This window comes from Vombatus ursinus, unplaced genomic scaffold (genome assembly GCF_900497805.2).
Source record: "Vombatus ursinus unplaced genomic scaffold, bare-nosed wombat genome assembly UNPS02014770.1, whole genome shotgun sequence".
NCBI classification, from domain to species: domain Eukaryota; kingdom Metazoa; phylum Chordata; class Mammalia; order Diprotodontia; family Vombatidae; genus Vombatus; species Vombatus ursinus.
Window position 1 is genome coordinate 39,509,528 of NW_020954548.1, and position 17,027 is coordinate 39,526,554.

At 47.3% G+C, this 17,027-nt stretch overlaps 1 protein-coding gene across 1 annotated transcript; it reads right to left on the minus strand.

Moving 5' to 3' along the window:
• Nucleotides 1-12,623: 12,623 nt before the first annotated feature.
• Nucleotides 12,624-16,511, minus strand: PRR35 (proline rich 35). Its single transcript, XM_027862709.1, has 2 exons — nucleotides 14,962-16,511; nucleotides 12,624-13,389 (listed from the first exon to the last, which is right to left on the minus strand). Exons 1-2 carry the CDS (start codon nucleotides 16,509-16,511, stop codon nucleotides 12,624-12,626), a joined length of 2,316 nt encoding a protein of 771 aa, XP_027718510.1.
• Between the last annotated feature and the right edge of the window lie 516 nt (nucleotides 16,512-17,027).

Here is a 17,027-nt window from a genome sequence, read left to right on the forward strand (position 1 = left end):
TCCAGGAATTATTTTGAAAGGAGTCCAAGAATTAAGAGAAGAAGATTTTGATTAGCCACCAGCCCCACTAATTGACTGTGGCTTTGGATAGAATGTACCACCTTTCTGAGCCTCAGTTTCCCCATCTGAAAAAGCAAGGGAGACAGCATCGTCTTATAGTAAAAAGAGCTCCATCTGGAGCCAGGGAACCTGGGTTTGAACCCTGGTTCAGCTTTCTATTTGAGTAACATTGGGCAAGTGAGTTCCCCTCGTGGGCTCCTGTTTCTTCATCTGTGAAATGGAGAGGTTGGATTAGAAGGTCTCTTCAGTCCTTTTCCAGTTCGAGACCATAGGGTCCCATGAACCTTTCATTACCTGTTAAGTATTAGCAAGGTCTGCCTGGTCAGAACTTCAGTTTCTCAGCTGTTATCTCCCCAAATAGAGAGTTCCTTTTCTCTGTAATCTCATTCTTAATGATCTCCAAGTAAGTCATTTTTTCAGTTGTGTCCAAATCTTCATGACCCCATTTGGGATTTTCTTGGCAAAAATACTGGAGTGGTTTGCCATTTACTTCTCCAGCTCATTTTACAGATGAGGAAACTGAGGCAGAGTGACCTACTCAAGGTCACACAGCTAGTAAGTGTCTGAAGCTAGATTTGAACTCAGGAACATGAGTTTTCTTGATTCAAGGCCCGGCACTCTTATGCACCTTGCTACCTAGCCACCCTGATGGTCTCCAAAGCCCTCCTCAAAGCATCAAGCCCTAGAACTTTTGCTTTTTTAAATCAAGTATTGATTTATTTTTGTTTCTACCCAACACCCTCTCTCCAACAAACATCCAAATAGCACTCCCACCAAATAAATTTCCTAAAAACAGTTAAGCAAAATTGTCTAATGGTATGACTGCTACTGACCCCTTCCCACCTTTGTGGCTGCCTGACTGTTAATAGAAAAGAAGGCTATGTGCTTTAACCTTAGTAGTAAAATACCTAACACTGGCCACTGTAGTCTCTTGGTGTCCAATTTATTTCTATTGTTTTGGCCACTGTATGTGTTGGTCTTTGGTGGTCATATCAATTCTGTAACAGCTATGCAAACCTTCCCAATGTTTCTCTAAATCCTTCATATTCCTCATTCAAAAAACCTGCCTAGGGGCAGCTAGGGATGATAGAGGGCTGAGCCTAGGGTCAGGAAGACCTGAGTTCAAATCTGGCCTCAGACACTTACTAGCTGTGTGACCCTGGGCAAAGTCACTTCACCTCAGTTTCCTCATCTGTAAAATGGGGATAATAATAACACTGACCTCCTAGGGTTGTTGTAAGGATCAAATGAAATAATAATTGTAAAGTACCTGGCACATAGTAAGGTCTATATATATGTTAACTATTGTACACAGTTTTTCATATGTGGAAAGGACCTCACAGAACATCTTGCCCAACCCATAATAGAAGGAGAACATCTCTTATAAAATAGCTAACTATTACAAGCCAACTTGTATTTGAAGACCTCCAATGAGAAGGGAAATGGTGGAACATTTCTTTTCAGACAGCTCTAATTGTTAGAAAGTCCTTCCAGACATCAAGCCTAAATTGGCTTCTTTGCAGCTTACGTCCATTTCTCTTCTGCGATCCAACGCAGTATACCAAATGTTTCTTCTATATGTTGTTGTTCAGTTGTTTCAGTCGTGTCTAACTCTTTGTGACCCCATTTGGGGTTTTCTTGGCACAGATACTGGAGTGGTTTGTCATTTCCTTCTCCAGCTTATTTTACAGATGAGGAAACTGAGGCAAACAGGGTTAAGTGATTTGCCCAGTGTCACACAGGTAGTAATTGTCTGAGGCGGGATTTGAACTCGGGAAGATGAGTCTTCCTGATGCCAGGCCCAGCACTCTGTGCACTATGGTGCCACCTAGCTGCCCCACTCTTCACATGGCATGACTTTAAAACTTCACTAGCCTGGTTATCCTCTCTCTAGTTTCTAGCTTATCAATGTCAAAAATGTGGGGCCCAGAACTAAACATAATATTCCAAATGTGATCTAACCAAGATCAGATGAGATATTATTTGTGAAGCTCTTAGCACAGTGCCTGGCACATAGTAGGTGCTATATAAATCCTTATTTCCTCCTTCCCCTCCCCAAGCTAGAATACCCTATCACTCTGTACTCAGTAGATTCCACACTGTTACCTGTAGGATCAGACGTAAACTCCTCTGGTTGGAATTTAAAGCCCATTACAACCTGGCCCCAACCCACCTTTCAAGCCTTATTGCACTTTATTCTCTGACCCCTCTTCCCATCGCCCCATACTGCAATCCAACCAAATGGACTTTTTTTGCTGTTTCTCATGTATGACTCTCCATCTCATGCCTCTGGGCATTGTCTGTTACCATACCTAGAATTTGCTCCCTCTTCACCTCTGTCTCTCAAAATCCCTAAGTTCTTCCAAACCTTGGCACAAGTGCCCTCTTCTTAAGCTTTTCCTTATCTTCTCTTCCTGCCCTACCCCCCATCCCCAAATAAATTATTTACTTTCAAATCCTTAACAGCTTGTATCTAGTTTGTATCTATTTTGTATCCCCAAGAGCTTACCATAATATCTGACACATACTGAGTCTTTAATAAATGCCTCTTGACTGACTGACTCCCTTTATAGAAGTACCTGTTTTCTCTCCTGACTAGGCAGGAGCTGCTTGCGAACAGAAAGAGTTTTCACTTTTATCTTTGTATCTTCAGCACCTAACATAGTGCCCAGCACATAGTAGGTACTTCACAGATGCTTGTTGATTCATTCATTAATTTATTATTATGAATACCCTATTTCTGAAAACTGTCTCTCAAGTTTTTATTTTGGCTGTCATATCACATGTGGTGACTAAAATTTAGCTTGCAGTATGCTAAAATCCCTAGATTTTTTTTTTACTGGAAAATGCTATCTAGTCATGATTCTCCCATCTTATACTTGTGAGGTTGATTTCCTGAGCCCATGTCTATGACTTTACATTTATCATCATTTTCTGGCTTATCAAGATCTTTTTTTTCCCCTCTGGATCTTGGTTATATCATTCATTGTGTCAGCTGTTGTTTCCAGATTCCTATCATCTGAAAATTAGATAAGCAGGCTATCTATGCCTTTATTGAAGTCATTAATAAAAATGTTAAACAGCTCGGGATCAAGCCCCTATACCTGGGGCACTACAATGGAGACCTTCTTCCAAGTTGTCATCAATTCATTTAATACCTATACTTTATGTTTGGAATTCAAACAGTTCTGAAATATCTAATTTTGCTATTATTTGCTATAGGGTCAGATAACTATGGCCAATAGTCTTTTTGGCCCAGTGTCTGTTTTTCACACAGAATATGAATTAAAAATGGTTTTTACATTTTTCAGTAAAGTTTTATTGTATTTAAAAATATGAAAACCATTCTTAGCTCACTGGCAGACTGGGTCAGTTCTTGGGCAATAGTTTGCCAATCCCTCACTAGCCCATATTTTTTTTTATCTTGTCCACAAGAATAAAATGAAAAATAAAATATTAAAGCTTAGCTAAATTCTACAGTATAATAACATTACATTCATATACCATTGTGTATTTGAGGATTCCCCAATAGTTGTGCACCTATATTGCTTTCACAGCTTTTTGTTGACCACAGAAAAAAATGCTGCTATGAATATTTTTGTATGGTCAACCCTCTTCATGTATAATCCCAGTAGTGAGATCTCTGGGCCAAAGGGTATGAACAATTTAGTTAACTCTGCTTGTATGATTATCCCTGGACCTTTGTGGAGCTGGTTTGGCTTCCTAGCTTCAGACATCATTGATTACCTGCAATTTTTTTCTGCAGCTGCTGTCATCCCTGGGTGCTCTACCTCCAACACTCACTTCCTCTTTCCCTGTTCCTTCTCTGCCAATACACCATTAAAGCTCATCTTTCTTTCTAGGGCCTATCCACAAAGGAAAGGGTGAATAATTAAAAAATACTATGCAAGTGAAGAGCAAAGGTAATCATTAATATAGATAAAAGCTCCTACCCAGCCCAGGAGATTGAAAGCACCAAAATTTACTAATCCCTTCTCCCTAACTATAGGTCCCAGGCCAAATTCTTAGCCTCTAGTGATTCTCTGATGTCTGATGTATCCTTCTCCAGCATGGCCCACAACAAGTATTCCCTTTCTCTATATCCAGCTTGCCAGGCAGATTGGCTGCCTTATTTTAACCCCCCCTCCAGGGGAGTGACCAACTCAGATTCAGGAGAAATATAGATCAATATTTCAGCTCCTGGTTCTACTCTTCATTTCAGCAGAGCTTCTTGAGTTCAAAGGGCATTCCCAGATACCCAATCCACAAGTCTCAGACTCCCTCTAGCTCAGAAAGAACAAGTCTTTGAAATCAGGTTCTTATAAACTCCTCACTTGCTAAGCTTTCCCCCTCTCTCCCATAAGAGAGAGGAAAGGAAACTTACAGGATCATAGGAGTTAGAACTAGGAGGGACCATAGCGATCATCAAGTCTGACGCCCATGAAGGACCGAGAGAGGTCACAGGATCATGGATTGAGAACTGGAAGGGCCCTTATAGTTCCTGTAATCCAACCTTCCCATTTAAAGAGGCTGGAGTGAGGAATCACAAGGGTGAAGCAATTTGTCCAAGGTTACACAGGCAAACAGCAGACTAGAATTCAAACCCAGGTCCTCTGGTTACAGATCTAGAGTTCTTTCTACTTTGCAACTCTGCCCCTACTTGGTGTGCAAAAAAAATACAAATAGTAAAAGGCAGTTTCCTCACCATTTTCAAAACAAGCTAAAACATCCGTCAAAAGTCACAAAGCCTGGCCTGATATTCACATTTCCTCTGCTCCCAGGTTGTTGAAAGAACATACTACTCCCCTCTAAGACTTAGACAGAGATATTAGTCATACCTAGCACTTTTAGGTTTGCAAAGAATTTTAGAAATAATCTCATTTGATCCTAATGACAACCCTGGGTGGTAGGTACTAATATTATCCCTGTTCTACAGATGTAGAAACTGAGGTAGACAGAGGTTAAGTGACTTGCCCAGGGTCACACAGCTAGGAAGTGTCTTTGGCTACATTTGAACTCCGGTCTTCCAGACTCCAAGTCCAGCACTCTATTGCCTCATATTTCCTCATTCTGAGTCCAGGGTTCTTTCTGCTCCATTACTGTTCCCCTCTTTTGAACTCTTGCAGAATTTACAGTTTGAACCACCCAATTTAAGCCTTTGCTGTTTCCTACCTTGAATGTGCCCTGTCTTCCTGGTTAGACTGTGAGCTCACTGAAGGAAGGAACCATGTGTGATAAATCTCCTTATCTCCCAGTCTTTCCATCCCCACAACATCATCTATTCTTAGTTAGGTGTTCAGTAAACGCTTCTTGATTTGTCCTCAAAATACCAAGGTGAGAGAGGCAAGGCAGTGTTTATAGATGGGGAAGCAGGCCTAAGAAAGGGAAGATGACTTGTGGAGGGAAGCCAGGGGCATGGCCAGGACTAGAACTCAGGTCTCCTGACTTTTCATTGTGTCATGGTGTCCACTGGAGCCTTTAAAAACAGAGGCTTGTCTGAAGCTACAGAATTTGAAACAATATCTTTAGAGAACTGAGATTGAGTAGCTTGACAAATACAAATTTTCACCCCTTCACACAGTTGATTGTTGTGAAGACAAAGGTCTGAGAAGGGGGAGCCAAGATGGTGGGCTCATGTATTACCTATCAGTGACTGGTTTGTCTCTGAGTAGTAAGGAAGGGATTGATGGTGGTTTTGGTTCAAGTCTTTCAGTTAAGGGCAGCTAAGTTGAGTAGAAAAATGAATTTGGAGTCAATGGACCAGGGTTAAATCCAGGTTCTGCTACTTTTATTTGTGACCTTGGGCAAGTCTTCTTCTGGGCCACTTCTCTGGGCGTCAGTTTCCTCATTTGTAAAATTAGGAGGTTGGATTAGATAATCACTAAAATCCTAAAGTCTGTGATCCCCTAAGCATATAGCCTGACCCCGGGAACCTCTACCACCTAGAGAGGGCCTAGTAATGACAGTGAAGTCTCTCACGTCAGAAAACTTTCCCCTGCTAGACTTCAGACTCTTCCTCCACTGTTCGGACAAGACCTTGGCCGCACTGCTGTTCGCAATGTGGGGTTGTGTTTTCTCCAGGGGTGGAGTCAATCCCATAATATGCACCATCCCATAATACAGCGCCACAGGCGAGGGATGCTCCAGTGGTCCTGAAGTGCCTGGCGGCCCAACCTACGGAGAGGGGGGGCTGAGGTAGGGGACCCCCTGAGTCCTTGATGCTGATGCTATCTCCCCAGAAGCCATCCCCCCGGGGCCCGGCTGGCCTCCCAGCACAGATGTTTAATGGGGCGGTAGGAGCAGGGGGCCAAGACCTGATGAGACCAGTCACAGCCAAATGGCTGATGGTGGGCATGGTGACAAGCTGCTTGGTTGTTAGTCAGAGGACCATTGGTGAGGCCAACCCACCTGAAGACCTCAGGCCCTGGCGGCAGTTTTAGACACTAACTTTCATCCCACCCCCCTCTAGTTCCCTGAAAGGCAAATCTTTCTCATAGGAGGAAAACAAGGAACTGAAACCTACCTAAGGGCCACTCTGTACACTAGTAGGAAATATGTATCATCCTCTTGAATATTTGATTTACGTCCCCACTCCCTTTCCCATCCCCCCATTATTCCTCTTTGTACAAAGGGAGAAACAGCACAGGAACACACATTCTCCTCCTCTCCTTTCCCCACATCATGTAGCATTTTGCCTTTACTTCCGTTATCATGTGCATATTCCACTTCCATGTGGGTGCTCTTTCTTAACTAGGTGACAAATTCTATGGGGGTAGAGACAATATCTTATCTAAACTTTGTACCTCAGGCTCTGCACATAGTGCAATTAATGTTTGTTGAATGAACACGTAGTAGGAAGAACACTGGACGTAGAGTCAGGAGTCCTGCCTCCCGGCTCTGCCACTAACTTGCTAGGCAACCTTGGACAAGTCTCTGGGCCTTAGTATCTTCAGCCGCAAAAATGAGGAAAGTCTCTTCCTGCTCTGCCATCCTGTGTCCTGTAACTGAGGGCCATTATGCACCCTTCGTCCTTAGAAACTTTGTTAGCTGACATCCAAATCACTTAGAAGGTTCTGGGTTGATTTGGCTAGGAAGTCAGTTGCTTCCATGTCCTGCTTGCTCAGGGGAGTCTTTCATACTTTCCAGGAAAGGTGGGCTCAGTCAGAGGGAAAGAGATTAGTGAGGGGATGGGGATCAGGGATAAGTTGGGGCATAGGGAAGGGGACAGGAGCTCACTGAAGGAATAGAAAGAGGAATGGAAAACTCAGTGGGAGAGTAGGAAGAGAATGGAGAGTCATTGGTAAGGCAAGATATAGTGAAGGGTTAGGAGCTCAGTGAGGTCTGGGGGCTCATTGAAGAGTAATGGGGGATCATTGAGAGGAATGGAAGCTCAGTGAGGGGCTGGGAGTTCATTGTAGGGAACAGGATCTCATTGACAGGGATGGGGGCTCAGCAAGGGAGGTGAGAGCTCATTCCTAGCCAATGTTGACAATTCCCCAACCAAACCTAGGTTGCTGCAGGTAAGGGGATGGGAAGGTCAGTGAAAAGACAGCATAGTTAGAGGTCTGGGGGCTTAGTGAGGGAATAGGTGCTCAGGGAAAGAGTGGGGAACTGAGTAGGAGTTACAGGGGCTCAGTGAGGAAATGGGACCTCCTAGAGAGGCAATTGAAAGGGAAAGATGATGATCAGGGGAAATGGAGACTCAGTGAGGGGGTTAAGGAGTCCAGAGAGAGAACAGGACATAAGCACTGTCACATTCATTCTGAGATTCCATTTCTTCTCTTTCTGTAGGTTTGTGAAACCCTAAAATCTTTTTCTACTAGGGTACACCAAGCCTGGCACCCAGGCTGAGAGAGAAAGAACTTAGCCGGGGAAGGGGAATCCCAGAAGACAAGGGCATGGAGGGTGATTTAGAAACTCAGAGCTAGAAAATGGGTATCAAAAGTAAGGTCTCTGGAGAGGTCAGGCCAACCCCATAGAGGGTTGGAGTACCAAGGTCTCCTCTCAGGAGCAGGGACCATATGCCATCTCTGTCCTTCCTCAGACCTGGAAGGTATTCGACCTGCCCTCTCCCCATTCCCCCAAAGAGAATTTCTGATGGCTGAGCCTGGCAGCACCCACTGTGGGAAAGTGAGAGGATTGGTGGGGACCAGGCAGGCTGGGGGTCAGCCGGCTGTGACTGCCGATGTCTATCAGACTGCCTGTCCGTAAAGGGGCGGGAATGCACGGCCATCTGGTGCCGTGGCCAGAGCTGGGGAGCCCCAGGCACAGATGCATCAGGATAAGCAGGGGGCTGGGAAAGCTAAGGAGTTAGGACTATTTTCATTCTTTCTCTTCCCTTTGGCTCCCCCAAACCCTTGCTCCTATAGGGCCCCACTGAGCATGCAGCCTGTGTGCCCTTTGCTCCAGGCTGGCATTTAGGAAAAGGGAGGAGGGGAGTTCCTGCAAGAAGCTAAGGAGCATAGTTTTATGTCAGATTCGGAAATTCCTTGGTCCAGTCCTAATTCTGGGCAACTAGGAGGCACAGTGGATAGAGTGCCAGATCTAGAGTCAGGAAGACTCATCTTCCCGAATTCAAATCTGGCCTCAGACACCTACTAGTTGTGTGACCCTGGGCAAGTCACTTAACCCTGTTTGTCTGAATTTCCTCATCTGTAAAATGAGCAGGAGAAGGAAATGACAAACCACTTCACTATCTGTGCCAAGGAAACCCCAAATGGGGTCACAAAGAGTCAGATATAACTGGAAAATGACTGAACAAGAAATCCTAATTCCGTGCCTCAGTTTTTCCCTCTCCTGAAAAACAACAATAAATATCTCTACCTTCCTCCCCTTATCTATAGGAGACTATGGAGAATATGGGAGTATGCAGAGTGCAAGAGGAGATAGGACCTACAGAAAGTGACCTAATGCATCTGTAAGGCAAGCTGAACAACCAGGTGAAGAAAGCCTTAGTTTCCTGGGAAATGGGGCTCCTCAAAACTGCTCATCTGAGCCATGCCTTCTCTGCCTCACCCAGAGGATTGACACCAACAGTAATGCACAAGAAAGGGTTCGACCTTGGGAGCAGGTCTTCCACAAATACACTCTTATATCCTACCTTGAGCAAATTCTTACAGAATTGTAGGACGTAGAGGTGGAGGTGACCTCAGAGAGCGTCTGATTCTGCCCCATGTTTTACAGAGAAAAATGAGACCCAGAGAGAGAAAATAACTTGCCAACAGTCACTTAAGTGGTAAGTAGCAGGGCTAGGATTCAGTCCAAGGTCCTCAGACTCCCATTTTTTCCCCCACTCCACAGCCCTCCCTTCCAGGTCAGCTGGCCCGGCCCCCACGTATGCTTCTGGTAAGTTGGTGTGAGCTGGGAGGGGGTGGGGAGTGGTGGGAAATGGGCAGCTTAGACTGAGAACCACAGCTAGACATCCTGCAGTTGGCTACATTTCAAAACCTGCTGGGGAAGGTTCTAGGGATGCTTTGTGTATTATACATTGGGGGGATGGGGCAGGGGGTGCGGATTACTTGATTTTTTAATTTTAAGTATCTGCTCTTTTAGAATATCTACTTTATGGGGACTCTCAGTGGTTTTGGATTATCTGTGGCTTCCATTTTTGGGCATTTCTTATTTTAAAAAATTATCCACATGCTTTTATTATCATTTTCTGCTATTACCTACCATTTGGGGATTATCCACAGTTCGCTTCTGGTTTTGGTGATCCTTTTTGATATTATCTGCTATTTTGGAGGTGACCTGTTTTTTGGGCCATTTGTGCTTTTGATTTATCTGTGGGCTTTTGATATTTGCCTATTTGGGGAATATTCTAGAGAAAGAAAAGCTGTCTGAATAATAAAGAGCCCCCAGAGCCCACTTGGGCAGGAAGGTGGTTTATATTTTTACATTTGCAAAACTGTGAACAATAAATAAAGGTGACTGTGCAGCTCCCCCAACCCCTGCCACCCCCATTACTCCCTCTGCCCTCTTCCCATTTCCCCAGAAATGAATAATCACTAAGAACCCAGGAAGCGATTGTCCTTCCATCCATGCACAGTATAGGGTATCCAAGAAGCTGTCCCCTTCCTGAGGGGGACAGAGGGAGGGGAGCCATCATACCAGTTGGGGGAGGGTGAAGGGAGATAAAAGCCCCATCTTGGAGTCCTGATGTATGGCAAAAGGTCCTAGGGTTAGGGTAGGGTTACTCAGGGCAAATACCCTCTCCCTTTATGCTAGTGCCAATGACCACCTAGCTCACTTGCCCATGGAGGGACTTTCCCCAGGGCATCTAGAAAGGAAGATATTGAGCTCAGGATCAGTTCACCTGAGTGAGTGTGGGTTTCAGTAACCCTCTCAGGCAACTTTAGGCAGGGCTTGCTTGAGGCAAGATTTGGGAAGAGTTCCTACCAGATCTCAGCCTTCATTTCTCAAGGTGGCCTCCTAACTGGGATATCATCTTCCTTCATCCACATGGAGTTGGGGAGGGGGACACTTCTCTTATACTACATTTGGTTTGGCTTATGTGCAGATCTGATTATATAGAATTATAGAACTGTATATGAAATTTCTTCATAAAGAACTCAGTAAACATTTCCCTAGTGGGGGTGGTGAGCTAGGATGGTTCTGGATAGTGCCTTTGGAAGGTGGACTAATAGAGACTCGAAGTGGGGCTCTAGAAATTGGGGGGAAGACAAGAAAAGATCACAGGATTTAGGACTGGAAGGGACCTTAATGATCATCTAATCTAATCTCTTCATTTTACAGATGAGGATAGTGTCAGCCAACAAGGTTAATTGACTTGTTCCCTGGTCACTCGCTTAGTAAATAGTTGGTGTAATCACCAAGGAGAGAATGTTCAGTCTTTGTCCTTGGGCAGTGGGGTTAGACCAGTTGAGAGAGGACTAGAAAAAAAAGTTCCTGCCTCAAGGGTTAGATTACAAGCCTCTCAGAAGACCTCTGGACTCCCTAACTTCATAATCACATATTCTCTGTAAATTTCTTCTTTTCCTTAAAGTCTAACCCCAAAAAAGGATAAGGAAAGGGAATGGACCTGGGATTTCATGAGTACAGGGGGCTCCCAGGTGAGGAAATTTCCTCTACCAATCTGGGTCTGTACCTTCTCGGCAATTTCTAGTTTTAGAGAGTTGCCTGAGGCATTGAGATGTTAAATGATTTGCCAAGGTCACATAGCCATTATTATGTCAGGCAAGATTTGAATCCTGGTCTTCCTGGATGTGAGAACAAGTCTCTATCTACTTTCCAGGCAGCCCCTTGGAAAGAAGCCAAAATTTGTTTCTAGGGTGCACCCAGTGGATAGAAGTTCCCTTCCATCTTTAAATCCTATAATTTTCTGATTCATTCACTCTGATAGGGGGTGGTTCCCTGCTTGGCCAGGACTGCTCAAGAAAAAGATTAGGCAGGCAGCTAGGTGGCACAGTGGATAGAGCATCGGTCCTGGAATCAGGAGGACCTGAGTTCAAATACAACCTCAGACACTTGACACTAGCTGTGTGACCCTGGGCAAGTCATTTAACCCCATTGCCTAGCCCCCCCCCAAAAAAGAGAGAGATTAGGCTATGGAGCTGTTTTGGAGCTGAGCAGAAGGGTGGAATAACGCAGAAGACAGTAGAAAAGAAAGTGGAAGACAACCTTCAGCTGAGATTGGATCTAGTAGGTTCCCCTCTTTCTCCCTAGGGTCCCTTATATGGGAAGCTATTTCCCAAACTCATCCTAAATCCACAATAGCACCAGATTTTCCATACAATGAGGCCCTTGTACAGTCTTAAAGGAAGGGGTATCTACTTCTCCAGAGCCCTGGGAAGGGAGGAGGTAGTAGGGACATTATCTGGAGAGAGGGTGCTTTGGCTCCACTCAGCCTGGGGGGTATGTGAGGGCAAGTGGAAAGAGAGAATGGAGGAAGGTAGGGGAAAGTAGAAGAAAGTGGGGAAAGAGAGGAGGTTCTGGGACACAGAAGGGTAAAGTAGGCAAGGTGAGAAAAACCTAGTGGTCACAGATGACCTCACATCAATGATGCTAACAAACCACCACAGAGAAGAAAGACCAGCTTTGGGTGGTTTGGCAGTTTGGGGGCAAGGGTATGGTCTGGGTGGTGTCCAGGGCCCTCATCATTTGGGCTTGGGGATTCCAGGAAGAGCTACTGGATTGAGAATCAGAGGAAGCAGCGAAGTGTTATGGCTGGGGTGGCACACCTGGAAGAAGATTCTCCAGAGGGCAGTGCCCAAGGGGACCTTGACCTTTCTGGAAGGAGGGAGTGGCTTCTGCCAGAGCCCTTTCTCCTGGGGACTCAGATGGTGCAGAGGGGAGACCCAACCCAGGCCAGATAAACACTGAGTCTTTGGTTCCTGAGGGGCACAGATGTTTCTTCCTCCCCAGGGGTTATGTTTTCATCTGCTCCCTGATTCATAGCCCCAGGAGGGAAAGATTGGGGGCTTTGATACCCACCTGGGGAAGGTCCCTGATCTGAGGTGGCCCATTTTCTGGGACTGACACAGGGGAGTTGGACAGATACGTAAGTCCAGGGTGGTTTGGAGGATGAGGGAGCGGGGGAGACCAGGTCAGGCTTCAGTGTTCTCAGGGCTATGGAGACATGTGGCTTCTGGGTCCACAGGAAGGACCCCCATCCCACTTCGGGGTCCCCCACCCCAACCACCTAGAGGCCCTTCCTCAGGAGCCAGGAGCTGGGGGCCCCCGGGGGTAGACCCAGACCCCCCAGGAGCTCTCCCATCAGCACCCAGCAAGACACTGGAGTCTGCCTCACATTTAGTGGTATGGCCATAGAAGGACTCTGTTGCCAGTGTTGGGGGTAGAACTGTAATGGGCACCCCAGGGGATTCTGTGGATCCTTGTCTCCCCTCTGGCTGGCCCAGCTGCAGGAGCAGCAGATCCAAGGGAGTCTTGGTGGTCTCCAAACCAGTTTCCTCCCAGCCACCCTCCTCCAGCTCCAACCCAGGAGGGGATGGCCCTTTGTCTGGTACTCTCTTCACAGACAGGTCAAGGGGCCCCTCAGGAGGCCTGGTTGCCTTCTCCAGGGCCTGGTGAATGTGATAAAGCTCCCGACGTATCTTTCCCAGCTGTTCCCGCAGTGGTCCCTGAGTGGGACCGCCCGAAGTAGTCAGTTGACCCAGCCGTCTCTCCACTTTCTCGTAGACTCCCAGGGCTTTGGACAGGTCTTCTCCGATTGGACCTGGGCTCATTGGCCTGTACCCCTGAGGTGGTTTGCCAGGGGGTCTATGCAGGGCTTGAAGCCCTGGGGAAGTAGCCTCAGAATCAACATTATCAGAGTCTTTGGGCCAAGGGAGCAAGGGTGTAGCAGCCGGCACACTGTAGAGGGAAGAATCATAGAACAAAGAATATTGGGAGACAGCTGAGATATCTAATTCATCCACCCCACCCCCACTGTACAGATGAGTAAACTGAGACCTAGCGAGTGGAAATGATTTGCTTAAGATTACACAATGGGTAGGTGGAAGGCCTGGGAATAGAACCCAGGTCTTCTGGTTTTCAGGGCAGCAATCTTTCTCCTCTTCCTTGCTGAGAGGGAAAGGGCTGTTAATGAGGACCAAGGTAATTGTGGACACCCCCTGCAGCCAGGCTGGGTGTCACACTCCCTTCTAGTAGTCTGGTCATAGGGCTCCCAAACCTCCCTTCTGTGAGAGGAACCTTTGCAACCTGGCTTCTTTGGGGGTCAGCCCCCTGCTTCTTGATAATTTCTCTGGTCTCCTAAACACCTTTAGTGACCTCCCCTGGTCCTTTTTAGCTCTTGAATCTACACCAGCCAAAAACCTCTTCACCCCCCTAACTTCTCAGGGCCCTTTTATCTAGGAAGTGGAGTCAGGCTTCAGCCCTTGGAGGAAGGTGGGTGAGGGATACAAGCAGATAGATTCAGAGAGAAGCCCAGAATTGTGCTCTATCGATGGGGCATATAAAGCTTCCATTCCCTGGGTGACTGGTGAATGTGGGGAAAGTAAAGGTAGGTATGGCAATGGGATGGGGGAGCGGCAGCACTTAAACCCGGGTTGTGTTGATTCCTCACTAAGAAGGCCTTTTGGGGCAGCTAGGTGGCACAGTGGATACAGCACCGGCCGTGGAGTCGGGAGGACCTGAGTTCAAATCCAGTCTCAGACCACATACTTGACACTTACTAGCTGTGGGACCCTGGGCAAGTCACTTAACTCCATTGCCTAGCAAAAACAAACAAAAAGCAAAACAAACAAACAAACCAAAAAACCCAAACAAAAAAAAGAAGGCCTTGAATAAATCCCTTCTGTTCTTCTGGCCTCAGTGTTTGTCTTTGAGAAATACAAAGAATATTTTGGGCTTCAATTTTTACAGAGGCAGAGAAGCCCCTGAAAGCCCTTCTCTGTTGCTGTTGTTGGGTTGTTTTTTAGTCATGTTTGACTCTCCGTGACCCCATTTGGGGTTTTCTTGGCAAAGATACTGGAATGGTTTGCCATTTCCTGTGTTAAAAGTGGGGAAAGGGATGGTGGGGACCTTAGAAAACATCTAATTCAACTCTCGTTTTACAGATGAGGCCCAGAGAAAGTGATTTACCCAAGTTCACAACTAGTAACAGCTGAAACTTAAACCCCGGTCTTTGGACTCTCAAGTCCGGTACTCCTTCCACTGTTTAACTGTCCATCTCCCCTACTCTGCAGGGCTCAGAGGCCCCTATGGCATCTCCACATTGTCCATGGCAGAAAAGAGCCTTAGACCACACTGCCCATGCTATATAGAGGCAGGGGAAGGCCTACGGAAGATGTAGGGCCATCTAGGATGTGTGACCTATTCATGCAGCTGAGACCCAACCCATCCCCCAAGGAAGCAGCTGTATATTAGTGATCTATAGGAGAGCCACCGGTCTCTACCCTCTGACCAATACCTCTACCTACTCACCTCCTCTGGTAGTCAAACTTCCCCAGTGGCAGGCTGTCCACACCTGAGGGATCCTTCAGGAAGTCAAGTCCACTGCCAAAAAAGGACTTTCTTTTCAGAGTGCTCATAGCTGCTGAGGGGCTGGCTAGAGTCCCCTGAGCCTTCCTGGAGCTAGTCCCAAGCATGCCTCGGTAGATCTCTGATGATGGTGTTCTGCCTGGCCCAGTACCTTCATTCTGGGAACCCCGACACCTGCCTTCCTCCTCTTCCTCTTCTTCTTCCTCCTTGGTTCCCAGAGGCCCAGCTTTGAGCTCCATCTCCTGGACCGGGTCCCTACGGGAACTCCGGGGCCAGGAGGCAACAGCCTTGGGCATTGGCACCTTGAAGAGCCCTAGAGCTGTGGGCATCTCTCCTGGTGTCTTAGCTGGGAGGGCAAGGTTTGCTGGGGCAGGTTGGGCATCTGTGGCTTTCCCACTGGCTGTTCCAAGGGCATGCTCAAACAGCAGGGGGTAGTAGAATCGTGGGAGGAAGGCTGAGCGTTCGGGGCCTTGCAGAGTCTGGAAGGGTGTAGCAGTTGTAGCTGCAGCAGCTGGTGGGGGCAAGAGTTGAGCAGCTGATGCCAAAAAGGGCATCTGGGTTATGGGGGCATGGGTGGCAGCAGCACCAGTGGTGAGTGTGGGCCCCAGGTAGGAGAAGAGCCCAGGGCTCAGGGGGTAATTTATGCCCAAAAGGGACAGGTTGAGGCCCTGGGCCTCCTGATAATCGCTGTAAGCTGGAGGGGGATAGCAAGGGATGATGCCACTGCCCTCAGTGCCCACTGGGGTCAGATCTACACTGGCTCTGCTCTTCTGGCCACCAGCCACCAGCCTCCATTGTTCCATAAGGAGCCCACCAGTGGTCAGGGATTTCTTAGGTGCCCTTCCTACCTTTGGCTTGGGATCAGTCTCTGGTGACAGTGTCTCCCGGCCTCTGCCCCCGGCGTTCCGGAGGGAGAAGACATCAGTGATGATAAAGTCAGGCTCTGGTTCCCTGCTTTTGTCTTTGAACCCAAAGAGGAGGGCTCCCACATCGGTTTCACCTGGGGCTCCAGCTTTCCTACCTTCACTGGGGTCCATGGCCCTCAAGAGTCCACCTGCCACTTCCTCTTCTTCCTCCTCCTCAGGAAAAGCTCCCCCATCCTCACTGGGTGGCCCTGGCTCTGCTGGGGAACTGTCCCCTGGCCTGGGCCCTGGCTTCGGCCGCTTAAGTGGGACTGGATCAGAAGGGTCACCTTTGAGCAGGCCCCGGGACCCCTCGGAAGTTGGGAAGAGCCGTAGCTCAGGCTGGAGGAGATGACCCTTCTTGTAGGCCCAGTCCGAGGAGTCAATGAGCAAGGACAGGGAGTTCTTACAGAGGCTGTACTTCATGTGGTTGTACAGGTGGGACTTCTCCATGCAGGTGAAGGGGCATTGGAAACACTTGTAGTTGTACGGCTTGCCCCAGGGCCTTGGGATGTAGTGTGGTTTTTTGGGCTTACGCTCCTTGGGCTTGTAGGTGGCGCCCAGACGGCAGCTCCCAACCTCCTTGGACATGGCCGCAGACAGCACAACTCCACACTAAGAGGCCTCCCTGGAGATCATGGGCCAACCTATGTCAGAGAACTCGGGGTCAAGCCCTACTGGCCCCAGCAGGCTCCTTCCCACCTCACCCAACCCAGAGAAGGGTCCTGAGTCCAGCCTCTTGGTACTCCAACATCATGTGCTTCTCTTTCCTTTCCTTTTCTCTCATCTTTACAAATAAAAGACCTACAGGTTCTCTCCCTTCCCCCATTCCACGTCTTAGTGGGTCCCTACCTCTCTCTCCTATGTCTCCGTCTTTGTGGGTCATTGTTTTTCTGTTTATGTCTGTTTTAGCCTCTGTCCATTTTTGTCTCTCTCTGGGACTGCTAGTCTCTATCTTTTTGTCTTTGCCATTCTCTCTTCCTAGCTCAGTTTTTCTGTGTCTACCTTACTGTCTTTTTTTCCCTGAGTGGCTCTGTCTTTGTTGCTCTGTTCCTGCTAATTTTTCTCTTCATATTTCTATCTTCCTAACTGTGTTTGTTTCTGTTG